The sequence below is a fragment of the Tachypleus tridentatus genome, chromosome 13 (assembly GCF_004210375.1).
Source record: "Tachypleus tridentatus isolate NWPU-2018 chromosome 13, ASM421037v1, whole genome shotgun sequence".
In the NCBI taxonomy this organism is placed as follows: Eukaryota; Metazoa; Arthropoda; class Merostomata; order Xiphosura; family Limulidae; genus Tachypleus; species Tachypleus tridentatus.
Genome location: NC_134837.1, coordinates 226,869,021 through 226,884,584, shown reverse-complemented (window position 1 = coordinate 226,884,584; position 15,564 = coordinate 226,869,021). Strand labels below are relative to the sequence as shown.

The following is a 15,564-nucleotide window of genomic DNA, read 5'->3' as shown; positions in this document are numbered from 1 at the left end:
TGCGAACATGCAGACTTCTTTGACCCTGTATGAAGAAATGAGTCTCGTCACTGAATAACACCTTCCTCCATTGTTCTTGCATCCAGTTCTTGTATTTCAGACCCCACTGATACCGTTTCTTCTTCATTGAGTTGGTAAGAAGTTTTTTTTTGACTGGTCTCCTTACCCTTCTAACGCAATTTCGAATGGCGTAATATTCCTCAAAATTTCGTCATATATCTCAAAAATAGATCGATCGTACTGCAAAACACAGCTAACGAAAAAATGACTATTATAGGAAATCAGAGGGTCCAGCGAGCCTACACCGCCGCCATGCTGAAAATATTGTAAAATGACCATTTGTTTCAATTTAATTTGCACAAGTGCTGATGTTCAGAGTAATCCTGGCTAATGGAAGCAATAATAGTCGTAAGACTTGTTATAGCTGAATGTACCACAACAACGAGTCATAAAATGTGTTCTAATTAAACTAAGAGAAACAGCCTTTATTTCTCTCCAACCACTGTTGAAATCAATGTCCTTGATTTTTTAATTCATCTGTATTTTTGTAAACATATTAATGAAGTTAATGTCGCTTTTCAACTTTTAAATTCACTAAAGATCGTCATTTTCTACGGTTTTCCTTGTCTTACTTTGTTTATCATAAATCGTTCTTTATTTTCTTTATATTTAAGAAATGTATAAAGGAATTAACCAATTACTCTGTTCATGTATCTATTTTTTTATGGTAAACTAAATAAAAAATTAGTGTTATAAATCCATACTACGGTATGCGTACTAAGTTTATTTTCCTATATTCCCGCAAAGCTAAGTATATATAATACAATCCAGGTAATTCCCAGAATTATATGTCATGTCACAAGAAGAGGTCATTTGCTTACTGCATATTTGTATATAGATATCTAGCCATAATGCTATTGAGAAAGTTTAGAATGCACTTTGTTTTCACTTCTACAAAATATTTCCCTTCATATCACTGATATAAAGTCAAAGCATCGAACGTTGGAGAAGTCTCTGGGATTTATACCAAACAAGTTTTAAATACTGGATGTCTGTACATCGTAAAAATCGATTTTGAGTTCTACTAAGAAGCGAATGATTATGATGTAACAAAAGATTCAACCATGAAACCACAAACTTAGTAAACCTTAAAATCTAGTAAAACAATAGTATTATTGCAAAAATTACCAAAGAAACATAAGGAGTTAACAAATAAGTACTGCTTTTGATATGGAGTCAATGCATAAAGAGGTTAGGATTTATATTATACATACATACACACACATATATAAAATGAACAAAAACAAGTCCAAACAAAATCAACATATAATTAAAGACGATACTTTCGTAAAGTGTATTTCACTTGGTAATTTTATGTAAAACTGGTGAACAGCAGTTAAGATTGATAAACGGTGTATCCCCACAGCAACGTGGGTCCTACTTTGTGGCAACTCTAAAACCCAAGGCACATTATAGCCCGCATCTTTATTCTGTTGTTATTTGGGCTTATTTCGTTCATTTAAACTTCATTTATTACAGACTTTGATTTGTTGTTTCTAATGCACTGCTTTCTTTTGATTACATTTTGCTCAACTGTTTAAGTATTAATTTTTTTTCCTCTCTCTACACACACGCACGCACATTTAAGGCATAACAGGAGTCATTTGACACACAGTCTATAGTACATGTTCTATCATAGTCTTCACAGTAACAAAACTATGCTTGAAATATCGCTTATACCTTCTGTGATGAAATATAAACCTTCAAACTTACGGACGAGTCGATTAGCACTCTTTTCCATTGCACATCAAATAATTCAGTCAAGGCATTTCCCCATACTTCCATCATCCGCACAGACATTATAAGCAGTGAAGAAAGAGGAACAATAACAATGACGTACGTTAACTGACAGAAAAAAACAAGTTGAAAATAAAGTTTGTGCTATCTTCAGATAAGATATTCATTTAAATTTATGTATGCGACACGTTACCATTAAAAAGAAATAAAAACATTAGTAATTTCAATAACAACATTAATATCATACGCTATTTTCAAACTACAATAATTTGAACAATATTTAATTACCTAAATATTTCAACATCTATTTATCCATCTATCAGTGTTCACTTTATTATGAACTAATTATACGCGCTTCAAATCTGACTAAAAATAGAAGACGTTAAATTATAGTTAATAGCAGAACTATGAATATATATGGTGATTTTTTTTTCATAAGAAAAACCTCAATAATTTAACTGATATGTGGAATTTAACCTGAACAGCACCTTATCCGTCATTAAACGGCCTGACAACGGTTAGAGATATAGATGCTTATGATTTTTAAGTTCTAATAGAAGGAGATCAAGAAGTCGTCTGTCATTTACATGACTACATTTAACCGACAAACAGATTTAGTTGCCACCTTTATGATGCCACGATTGCTAAAAGTTACACATCATGGACTTGAACTTTAGACTTTCCGATTTATTGCCCAGAAAGCTAACAAATAGTTAAATCACAACCACAGAAGTAATACATTCAAATAGTAATATGTATTGCATAATACATTTTCAGGAAGTTTGATTCCTGTTTCTTGTTTTTTTTACATGTTACGGAAAATATAACTAATACTGTACTGAACTAAAATAACGACTCACCTTTCCATACAGACGGATTCCTTTACATAGAATAATGAAGACTAGTAACCAAATGATGGCTAAATTAAAGGTTATCTCAAATTTAAATTCTTCTTTGTGGTCATATGCTCCAGGCCGTCTTTCCAAAATTCGACCACTGTAAAAGTTATTAATAATAACGAGTTGCTGATTTCAACAGTGATCCGACATTGATGTAATTTTTGCAAACATGCACAAACATCTCTAAACACTATCATTCCGAAAATGAGTTTAAAGCATTCAGCTTTCCAGATTCACTGATATAACGGTCTTATTCACCTCCAAGTGAGGCTAATCATGACAAAAAACACAACAAAACATAAAATATCTTTCGTGAAACTTGAATAGGAACCAACTATTTTTTTTCGGAATGAAAGTGCTTTAAAAATTAATTTCCATATTTAAAATCATATAGTGCTTCATTGAGTAACAACCTTTCTCGCAACTTACCTAGGCTGATTAGACTTGGTATTGGTAAAAACCGCAGTTTCCAGCTGGTCTTGACATCGATTTTGTTAGTCAATGCAGGTTTGTATGTTTTTAAATAAACATTGCTACTAATCTATCGATTCTTTTCGGGAGGAGATTATATTCCTTTTGCAACTATTATTTGATCAGTATTTTTAGTAAATTTACAGTACTTTTTGTCATATATTTGGATTTTAAAACAAGTGAAAATTAAAATAATCTCTTTTATCTGTTTACTCAAAAGTACGATATACAGATACCACTGCATTTCACCATTATAAAGTGGATATTTCCTATCATATAGAATTTATTTTTTTTTGTTACAAACATAATAAATCTTGCTAGAATTCTCTGCTAATTCGTGTATCTACAACACGATTTGATAAAGGTGGCTACCTGCAGCCATATTGGATACTTGTAGTGCATACTAGGTTACAATGTGAAAGTAGTTTATAAATATCACATGAAGCAGAGAAACATTCACATATTTGTGATCCAATATTTTGATTAAATTTCTACAGATAGAAAGTATATCACCAGATTACTACTGGCATTTTCAGGCATATTTGTTTTTATCTTAAAACAGCTAAGAATTGTTATGAAAGTCTTGTCTGCATGTTAACTGATTCCACTTGTTAATCATGTGGATGATTATTTTTCATCCTATCAAAACCACCAATAGTATACTTATTTCGGATTAAAGCTTACTTTTTTTAAAATTAAAGACAGTTCTTTTTCTTTAATTTTAATACAACTTTCTTTCATTAATCTTTATCCTTACATTTAACAACAGCAGTTTCTATCCACTGAACGATCAGACTATATGTAACCCTCTGTTCTGTTTCCTCGCAATTTAAACAATAATTTTATTTATCAGATTGGTCTCCCGTGTTTTTTGTTCCGTTTTTATGAACTAATAATGCTTGTCCTTGTAAGTACTCTATCTTATTCTAACTGAGACACGTTCTGGTGATAAGAATATAATTTGGTTATTATGGAAGTAGTATCTAACTAGCGGCTTTGAATCCTTCAAACTTTGTCTTTCACTTAGTATGGTACATTGCCCATAAGATGGCTCTACAATATGAAAAAAAATATGCCAGCGAGGAGTAGAAATGATCTAAAAACAAGACTGTATAACCACTTTAGAGAACCCTTAGTTTCAGAAAGCACTGTACAGGTTACCTTCATCAAATCAACAGATGGCATGATCATCATTACACTATGTAATACATTACTCGAACCAATATGAGAGAGTGAGTTAAAAATGGCTATGATGAGACCAGATCTGTAGTCCTTCTCATTACAAAAAAAGCATTTTCTAGAACCAGCACACATAATAGTGAGGTGAAACAAGTTTAAGTTAAGAAATTCTCCAAACTTTTTGCTGGGAAGGTCATGACCCAAGATCAAATGATGCAGCATTTGCTACTTAACATGAATTGTTGAGTTCTGAATGTCACCGATACTGTCGACGTGACAGGCACATAAATAGAAGCATGTTGCAAGTTCTGTCATCGCTTATAAATAGTATAAAACTAACATATGATTTGAGTGTCTTACAGCTCACAAATTAATGGATCACTCCCTTTTAAGAAAAACAATGATATGTAACAAAACTGTGACCAATGCAAAGCCCTACAAGAACGACATTTTTCCCTCCAATTACTGTAAAAACTAGACGGCCAATCGATAGTAATAGATTTTAACTCTAAACACTTCTTGTGTCATTGCTCACAACAAATTAGCTGCTACTTGGCATGAAGCCTAGTTTGGATGACTGGCCTGGAATCCAAGTGAGAAACAAGCAAAGGTATTACATTACCAATAGACCCTGATTTCACTGTTACGCATTAGTGTGCTCATTATCTTGAATTCCAATATAACCGGAAACCCCAAAAATTGTTGTAGATAGATAACGGCAAGAAATAAGCCAGCCACTTCTGAATATCCCAGAGAACAGAATGAAAAGCGATAGAGATTACAGAGCCATCAAAAAGTTAAAGCCAGTCAGTAAAATTGTACAGTTAGTGTATTACTTGGCTCCTATATATAAACAATAAAATGAAACAAATAGCTTGAAAAATACGAGTCAATTAAAAATCAATGTTTACTATCAGGATTTCTCCGATGTTTAGCCGAGTAAGAAGTATTGCAGTGGGAGATGGTAACCTGTAGTTGGATTTTGTTGAATAATCAGATTCAATAAAGACTTCCAATGTCAAACCTATTTCTAAACTTTGCCTGAATACAAAGGCCAAAATAAGTCTGCTGAAAAATGAAGATACATTGCAGATTGGCCGATGCGGCAGTGGTCAGACCACAGAAGCAGAGTTTAAAGAGAGTTGCAAATGTCTGAAGTGAAGTGGGGGTTAATAAAGCTCTGTGGTTAAACTAAAGATTAGTATGTGTGGAAAGTCCTAATGATGCAGAGATTACAAGAGCTTCCACACAGACTGAGGTTAAGGTAAAGATCACAAACTGCAGTATAGTTTAGATCAAAATAGAGAATAGATTTTAAGCCCGACACCTATTCACTTCTCACAAGGTAGAACATAGTGCATAGTTTACTTTACTTGCACATTAACTTTAAACTGTTTTTGTGACAAAGTCATCTTAATGTCCAAGTAAATTCTAAACATTTTCTCAACTACTACAAGAATGCATGCAACTCGCAGGTTGAGCTTGAAATCAGAATGTAATTCATGTTAGCAACAGAAATGCATGCAGATGGTTTTAAATGAAAAACATTTGAAACATTTGTAATGTTCCATTCACACAGTTTATTGACGGTAGTTTGAAGCTTCCACTCAGTGTATCTAATATTTTATAACCAATGAAAATTACGAAAGAGATAGACACAAAAACTGCTTACAACTACAGGAGAAGTTGTTCAGTGGTGCCATTGATATTCATGCTAAATAGTGTGGCATTCAAGATACAGCACTGAGGTACTTGGAAGTCCTGTATAAAGGATAAGGATACTGTTCATTCCACATTGACCTCTAAATAATAATTACAAATAAAAATGTAAACAAATAATTCACAATCCCACAAGAAACTGAGATCCGTAATGAGATGAACCTACATGTGTCTTTTTAAGATTGAAAATACAGAAATTAGACGACTTCTATTGAGAAAGACTTTCCCAAATAACATTTAAAATCCCACCAAATGATCAATGTGGAATCGATCATACACGGAACTAAACGATGTGAGCAATCATCATTCCTATCCTTTCACTGTGTTAACGATATTGTGCTTTGAATAATTCTGCCTCCATATTTTCAACAAAATAAAGTTTAAGTAAAACATTAAAATCTTAAAGGGTACTTTGATGTGTATACGCTGCTGGCCAAAATCTTAAGGCCAATAAACATAAAAAAATATGTATTTTGCGTTGTTAGACTCTACCACTTACGTGATAGAGCTTCGAAAGATGAAAATAAGAAAAGGGAAAATAAAAATAAAAACCATTTTTAGCATTTAATAGGGAAAATGTGAGCACTATGGAATTAGCCTAAATACTAGCTGGTCAAAAGTTTAAGACCACACTGAAACGAAGCGTTAATCGGTAAACACGTAACGAAATTTAGTCATTTGCGTTCAAGCATTAGCGTTGTCAACATCTCTCACTGACATCTCCTGTGTTACATTGGGTAAAACCATGGCAAAGGCTGAAAAGTTGATAAAGTTTGAACGTGGCAGAATTGTCGAGCTGCAAAAGCGAGGTCTCTCTCAGCGTGCCATCGCTGGTGAGATTTGGCGTAGTAAAACTGATGTTGCAAATTTCTTAAAAGACCCTGAGGGATACGGAACGAGAATTTCCAGCGGTCGGCCCAAGAAAATTTCCCCGGCGTTGAGCAGGAGAATTCGACGGGTTGTCCGGCAAGACACCAGCCGATCGTCGAAACAGCTTAAGGCCCTTGTGGACGCAGAATGCAGCTAAAGAACAATAAGACGCCATCTACAAGAGAAATGCTATAAAACCATAAACGTCTTCAAAGGCCACGTCTCTTTCCACACCACGAAACAGCTCGGTTAAACTTTGCTGAGAAACACCAAACATGGGACGTAGAAAAGTGGACGAAGGTTTTGTTCTCTAATGAGAAAAAATTTAACCTGGATGGTCCAGATGGCTTCCAACGTTATTGGTAAGATAAGGATATCCCACCGGAGATATTTTTTACACGACATAGTGGAGATGGTTCCCTCATGATCTGGGGTGCTTTCTCCTTTCATGGAACGATGGAGCTTTAGGTTATACAGGGGTGTCAAAGAGCAGCTGACTACATTGGCATGTTGGAGAGAGCATCCTTATTGACTGAAGGCCCTCGCTTGTGTGGAAATGACTGGATTTTTTAGCCGGACATCGCTGCAATCCACAATGACCGCAGGACAAAGGACTTATTCATGACGAATAACGTGATTCTTTTGGATCATCTAGCGTGTTCGCCCGAACTGAACCCCTTTGAAAATGTTTGCAGATGGATGGCAAGGGAAGTCTATAGAAATGGACGTCAATTCCAAACGGTGCATGATCTTTGCGAAGCCATCTTAACCACTTGGAATATCATTCCAGCCAGCCTTCTGCAAACGCTTATATCGACCATGCCAAAGCGAATGTTTGAAGTTATTCATAATGACGGTCGTGCAACTCACTACTGAGACCTCTTGTTGGGCATTTCTTACCCTGTTTAAGACTTCTTTTCGGTATGGTATTAATCTTTAGAGCAGCTAGCATTTAGGCTAATTTCATAGTACTTACATTTTCCCTATTAAATGCTAAAAACGTTTTTTTTTCCCCTTTTCTTATTTTCATCTTTCGAAGCTCTACTCAAATAAGTGGTTGAGTCTAACAACGCAAAATGCATATTTTTCTTTATGTTCATTAGTCTTATGATTTTGGCCAGCAGTGTATATCATTAACATTTTTTTAACAAAGTAATAAAAACAGCTGCTAATCTATATTTCTAGTACCTTGCCTCAATTATAATTTGTATTGGGATTTAGTGGAAATGTTTAAATTATATGTACAATATAATACATCTCTTATGTACAATATCAACTGAAACTTGTTAGATTTAAAGTGTGTATTAAAAAATCTAAAAATAACTTGACATTTCTGCATCTTATTGAGTGCATTACTCAGAGTATTAGAGAAGTCGTGAATTGGTTTGGTTTTTTTGGAATTTCGCACAAAGCTACTCGAGGGCTATCTGTGCTAGCCGTCCCTAATTTAGCAGTGTAAGACTAGAGGGAAGGCAGCTAGTCATCACCACCCACCGCCAACTCTTGGGCTACTCTTTTACCAACGAATAGTGGGATTGACCGTCACATTATACGCCCCCACGGCTGGGAGGGCGAGCATGTTTAGCGCGAAGCGGGTGCGAACCCGCAACCCTCGGATTACGAGTCGCACGCCTTACGCGCTTGGCCATGCCAGGCCAAGAAGTCGTGAAACAAACTTGATATAAAGAGTAAATACTGAGTATTCTTAATATCACAGCTTATCATGTTGTAGTTTGTTAAGTTATACTGAAAAAGGTTGTTTTAATTTTGTCTTATCCCTAGCATTTTGGGTGAAGAAAAACTGAGACATAGCTCTAGAAGAGATGGAAAGTATGGTATGAAAGTCCACAGGTAGTCTAGAGCTTAAAGTCTAGTTGAAGCAGCTGTAGATAATTTGTGAAAGGACAGAGAAATTTTATACATAACATTGAGTAAGGTAGACTAATTAAAATTTATAGTATTCAGAGCTGTTGATGAAATATTATTACACATTTTTTCAACAATGATGCCTAACATAACATCATTATGATTACATTGTACTATTATGTAGAATAGTGCATGAAAATAGCTTTCACGTTTATGGTTAGGTAATTTGTACATTTGATAGTACGTAACTATTTTTATTATGAAGCATGCATTGATAAAAAAAAATCTCATTTGTAGCTTAAAAGGTCCCATGTTCTCATATTGAATTTTAAAGTACCTACAGTTTAGATATGCGAAGAGGCCAATGTAATGCTACCAGACTGTAACGGGTTAAACACTGTTTCCAAGACTTTACACATATGGTTAGTCTATGAGACAGTCTTTAATTAGAAGGAATCTTGAAATTTTATGTGATTAGAAAACTAGATGATAATAGTCTAACAACAGAAGTCCGAAAATTTATCTTCCTCCTAATTCTAGTTGAAAAAATTAAAAGAACATTGCAAGAAGCAGAAAAGAGGTTGGACATCTTCTTGCAATGGTTGTAAGCTAGTTTGTCTTATGAGTTGCCAGATCATTAGAGAGAATGTTTTTTTTTATAATCATAATGATATTCTGGCCACAAATGTAAAGTTTTTCTACTCATGCCTTGGTAGCCAAGAAAGCACAGACAAACACAACACCAACATAATTTATAAAATACAATGCAACAACTGCTACGACTTCTATATTGGAGAAACAAGCAGAAAAATGGAAACACAAGAAACACCTTTACATGTTTTTGAACACTGGAAATCAAATAAACACGACATAACCATAGGAAACACCCAAATATTAAATACTGAAACAAATATAAACAAACACAAAATCAAAGAAGCCCTACTTATACAGCAACTAAAACCAAAATTAAACCAATATAAAGGAACACCTTTATACCTATACTAATCAATAACCTAACATCCACTTGCAACGCCCCCTACAATCCGGTACCCGTTTATACTTTCGTCTCTAAGACATGTGTCCGTCAACGGTCACATTCAAACTCTCTCTCTCTCTCTCTCTCTCTCTCTCTCTCTCTCTCTCTCTCTCTTTCTTAACCTGAATATGACCTAGGAAGGTCGAAACGTTGTTCTCTCCTTATCAATAAAAGTGTTAACACCCATACCAGCTGTTGTAAGATATATTTTTATTTCAAGTGGGTTTCTCTTCATCAAGATAAATGAAGATGACTACTACTTGATAATATCATCAAGGTCTGCTTGATCATTTCCCTTTTCTGGATGTTGTTGTTTGTTATTAAACACAAAGCTACACAAATGACTATCTGTGCTCTACCCACCACGAGTATTGAAACCCAGTTTTTAGCAGTACAAGTCTCCAGACATAATGCTGTGCCACTGAAAGGGCCCTTCTTCTGGAGAAAAGTGGAGAAAAAACTGACAGAGCAACCAATAGAGATACATGTGAAACAATCAGTCATAAAACCTTTCCTTTATATGTAATAAAACTGTTATAATATTGGCAGGTTACTCAAGTGTGTCTCTTATAAAGAAATACAAACATGATACTAGAAATCACTTAAGGTATTAAGAAATATACATTAACATGAAAATCTCAACTGTTTTATTAAGTAAACGTGGCTATTTTCCCCTAAATCTTGGTTGGAAAGATCATTATTTGATTTTATAACTACTTATTTTTTAATCTATGGCAGGTCCAACGATCCTTCATGGACCCCATCTAAGATCAAAGTGGCTACTCCCTACCACACAAATTGGATTCCAATGGTTGAGGGTGAGTAACTGTATTATACGAGAGCCAATGGAACTATTTCCAGTTGCTTATTGGTGTGCCTTGCTTATCCATGGAATGCAGAACTTCAACGTGGTTATAGAATTACTTTTTTTGAGGATTAGAAACATATCCTCACACTCACCGTAGCAATGGAGTCCAGTCAGTATAACTCTGTTTCAGAAGCTCCATACCTCAAGGCACAAAATGTAAAATAGTTTTTGTACCTCTTTTGCTTCAATCCATTTTGGACATGGTCTAAAATAAAAGTTATCGAAACCAATGCAGTTACAATACAGTGGTTCATAGTGGCACTCGCTGCTTTCATGATTTTTGCCATCACAAAAAGCATGGGATAATAAACTATGACAGGATATTTTAAAGTGTCCAAATTGTTAAAGTGAAAACATCAGAAAGGGTTTGTAATAGAAAGCTGATTATTAGAATTCAATACTTTACTTCTATATTAGTGGATGTGAAAATAAACATCAAAATAAGTACGCCTGTTAGCTCAGAGATTTGCTTGATAAATGATAGACACTTTTTGACTGAAAACCAACAAGAAACTCCAACTCAGAGGTGTATAGAAGTTCCCTTTCCACTATGACTCCTTCTGGTGAATTGAAAATAGTATGAAGTGTGGCCGTAATTTGTATTCACATAGTAGCTATTAATCACAAAAGAAGTTTACTGCAACAAGTTGTGAGATTTCATACAGCGTGTCTTCAGATGTTAGTTTCTCTGCTAACTTTGGAGAGTCAACAAGATCATCTATACCCTTTTACTTAAAAAATGTAGTCATGTTTGAAAGATAAACTTGACTAAAATATTAAATCAGAGTAATATGCAGACTCTGTAGCAAATAATGACATAATGACAGAATTATTTATTTGTGGTCGCTTTATATTCACTCTTTGAACTTTAGATTTTTTATCCACAAGGAAAAATATTCGAAAAGTAACATGTTGACAGTAAGAAAAAAACCTATTTCTAAATATTTGTGTTACTGATTACCAGTACATTTTTTTTATGTTTACTTTAATACGAGTCAATTCCATACAGGAATAAGCACAACCTAAATAAATTTGACATAAAAAGGGAAGTCATAATTCGAGAAGAGCACAATCGTAACACAGTATTACTGGATTGCAAAGAAAGAATAACTAGCAGCAGTAGGCCTTTTTAGTCATTTTCAACACTATTTAATAGTAGCCCAATATTAAAGAAAATGAAAAACTAGATTAAGAAAAAGACCATACCCAATAAGACCCATAAGGAAGGAAGACTTGTTTGGTATAATTAAAAGCTACCTCTTATTTATTTCTTCGTCTCGTAAAATAATACAAATTATTTTGTAAAGCAGCAACACTCAAAACTTAAACATCATCACCTATGTGAAGAATGTAAATAATACATGAAAGGTACTGACACAAAGCCCTGCACTGCCCAACTTCTGACATAAATCCAGTATGACTGAACTCCATTTATTACAAATTCTGCTTTCTTCTATCCAGCCAGTTTTCTATCCAAGTGTATATTTACACTTTAAATGATTCATAAACATCCAGATGTACCAAATTTAAACTGGTACCCTCGTCTATATAAGCACTGTATTTTTCAATGAATGTCAAATGACTAGAAAGGCAACATTATACCCTACTGACTTTAAAAAAATTAAACATTGTAAAATGACTTTTCAAAGCATATTTTATAAGGCTTTAAAAATTTCACACCGCAGATGTAAGATTAATCTAAATAATTAGACTCATTCTTTTCGCAATCTTCTCTTTATCATTAATGCTGAACCATCTGTTGGTAACGTTCAAATTGGTAAGTGATATGTTTCAAGTGGAAGTCTGGAGTCCAAAGCACAGTAGAGTTTCACTTTTTTAATATTATATTTAATTTTTATATGTTTATTATTACACTACCATAAAAGTCTTTGAACATTTGGAAAACTCAGAATGCAGTTATAAAATAAATAAGGGTTAATGTGGCATTATATAATAAACATGAGTGGATGTATGTTTAAAAAAAACTTAAATATCTTCTGAAAGCAATAGATACCGTTATAGTATATTATATTGATGTTTTCACCTGCAATAAAACATTTTTATAAACTTAGTTTAAAAATTTATAAGCATATTTTTAAAAAGTTATACATTCGAGAATGTGCCTTTTAGCATAAAGTTCCTTACCTTTGCCATCAAAATTTAAAAAATCCAGGGTCATACGAGGGCTGTTCAAAAAATACGCGGACTGTTTGAATTGCGCGGCTCCAGTTGGTTCCAGGGGAATCCGCTTGATGTCGCTAGGTTCGCATTGATCAGCTGATTACGACGCCCTTTCCCGATTGCAGATATCTTCATTTGTGTATTAGCTACGCGGTTTTAAGTGAGGTGCGATTTTTTTCGTTTGGCGGATTTCAGAATGAATGACCTGAAGGAGCAACGACTTGTGAAATTGTGTGTTAAACTTGGAAAATCTGCGACTGAAACTTTTGCTATGCTTAACACGGCTTACGGTGTTGTTGCTATAAATCGTACGGCATGTTTCAAGTGGCATGAACGTTTTAAGGATGGTCGACAGTCCATTGAAGATGATGAGCGTTCTGGACGTCCTTCCACGTCAACTGACGACCCACACGTCGACAAAATCAACACCCTGGTGCGGGCAAATCGACGTCTGGCTGTCACGGAGCTTGCTAAAGAGTGTGGGATATCAGTTGGATCTTGTTACGAGATCTTTACCGAAATATTGAAGATGCACCGCGTTGCTGCGAAATTCAGCCCTCGGGACTCGTGAGTTTTTGGCCAAACACTCGATCACTGTTCTTCCCCACCCCCCTACTCACCTGACCTTGCTCCTTGCGATTTTTTCTTGTTCCCCAAACTCAAAAGACCCTTGAAAGGAAGAAGATTTGGGACGATTCCCGAGATTAAGGCAAATGCGACGAAGGAGCTGGAGGACATTACAAAAGAAGCGTACCAGGACTGTTTCAACAAGTGAAAACACCGTTGGGATAAGTGCGTTCGTTGGGGAGGAGAGTACTTTGAAGGGGTCCCAGACCTGTAACTTCTAAATAAAGTACATTTTGTTTTATGACGTCAGTCCGCGTATTTTTTGAACAGACCTCGTACATTTAACTCAGGGCTGCTTTTTTGAGAACACGAGTTTTCGCACGATTAAATCTATAACACTTTATTAAAAAGAACATTTGAATCTTACGAAAATATACATGACTCAAAATTGTAATAAAAGGCAAATTACAGATGCTAATTAAATATACAATGAGAGAAAAAATAACACTAAGTTGCTAACATATCAAACCTCTAACCTCTTTCAATGTCCTTTTGGCATGTATTAACTGGCTCAGGAGATATCATTCTTTAAACATATCAATTACTTTTTTAACTAACTGACCATTTGTTGCCTGTCATTGATATAAATCAAAAACAGCAAAGTTCCTCAGACAGATCCCCAAGGTACAATACTAGTGACATTTCACGTTGAATGTTTGTGCTTTTTAAAGGAATGTCTTATCTTATAGCAACTGTATATTTTGTATTTAAATTTTATGATTTTAAACTTGATAGGTGTCACTTCGTAATCTTCATTTGCTTAGCAATTTTATTTTTGTAAGTTTTTTATCGTATTCAGAATCGTATTTTATCACGACTTCACTTAACGAGTTTTACCTTAGTAAGTATTTAACGTTAACATATTAACTTTGCAATTTTATATATCTACGTTAGTTTGTTTAAAGTGTTCTGTGTAAATAATATTCAATTATGTTCATTTTTTTCCCTTTTAGATATTTTGTCATATAGCCAACTGGTAAGTTCCCTCTTCGTTTCACGAGAATATCTATGTTACACAAGTCTTCTGTTTCATGCTCATCTAGTTTATAGTTATTAATTGTCTCATTATAAGGATTATAATCTTTTAATCGATAACTGATTTCATGCATTTAACGTGTATGAAATTCTACATTTTGTGTCTTAAAAGGATTTACACTGTTATGTATTAACTGATTATGTAAGGTCATCTGTCACGACTGGTATGTTAGAATGTTGTTTGTAACCTGAAGTGGTCTAATTTCCTGTTAGTGGTACCACGTGAAGCTCTATTCTGAAACTATGCTCTTTTTATCAAGAGCAAAAACTACAAAACGAAACAACTACTTTAAGTATTGATAATTCTGTGTATAATAATAAAACACCCTTGCTCTGCTACAAGGTACCAAGGCCAGTCTTATGATTCAGAAAAACCCTAAAGAAGCAATCAAGCTCCTCCATTATTCCAATTAATTTTATAGTTACTTCATGGAATATAATACTCAAAACACCTGTTTGGACATCCTCTCTTTGTACCTAAACACCTACATCTAGAGCCTGGACCTATTAGCATGTGGATGAGGGAAATTAATACTGTTTCAAACATCACGTTTTTTGGAATCCTGGGACTCCCAGGACGCAATCTCCAATGCTAGATTCGGATTCACAGACCTGAAAACCTACCGTTGAACTTCTTTGATCTCGTTTTGGTTAACTTACGGTTGCATTTTAACCCCATTAATACGAGGTTATGTTGTGCAGATAACGAAATCCCCGTATCCATAATTAGCTACCAATGTTTGGTTCTGCTAACTCCAGAACTGTGGGAGGGGTTAAATGAACATCTGTACAAAGCTATGTACTTAATAATGAGAGGGGTTAGATGAACATCTGCACAAAGCTATGTGCTTAATAATGAGAGGGGTTAAATGAGCATCTGTACAAAGCTATGTGCTTAATAAAGAAAAGCAGTGTCGGATTAATACATAATCTAACTGAACTACAACACAGGACCTCAAAATACGGAGTCCATTAACCACTCTAACAAAACTGACTCATTTCAATTTATTATAGTA

At 34.5% G+C, this 15,564-nt stretch overlaps 1 protein-coding gene across 4 annotated transcripts in view; it reads right to left on the bottom strand.

Annotated features, from left to right (window-relative positions):
* The window catches only part of LOC143241009 (sodium-dependent transporter bedraggled-like), a 75,829-nt gene that overhangs the window by 26,418 nt on the left and 33,847 nt on the right, over window positions 1-15,564 (bottom strand). For all 4 annotated transcript variants that reach the window (XM_076484411.1, XM_076484414.1, XM_076484413.1 and 1 more), the window contains exons 6-7: window positions 2,658-2,793; window positions 1,774-1,905 (exon numbers count right to left, since the gene is read on the bottom strand). In XM_076484411.1, coding sequence (XP_076340526.1) covers window positions 1,774-1,905; window positions 2,658-2,793 — 268 coding nt within the window. The remainder of the gene's footprint in view (window positions 1-1,773; window positions 1,906-2,657; window positions 2,794-15,564) is intronic.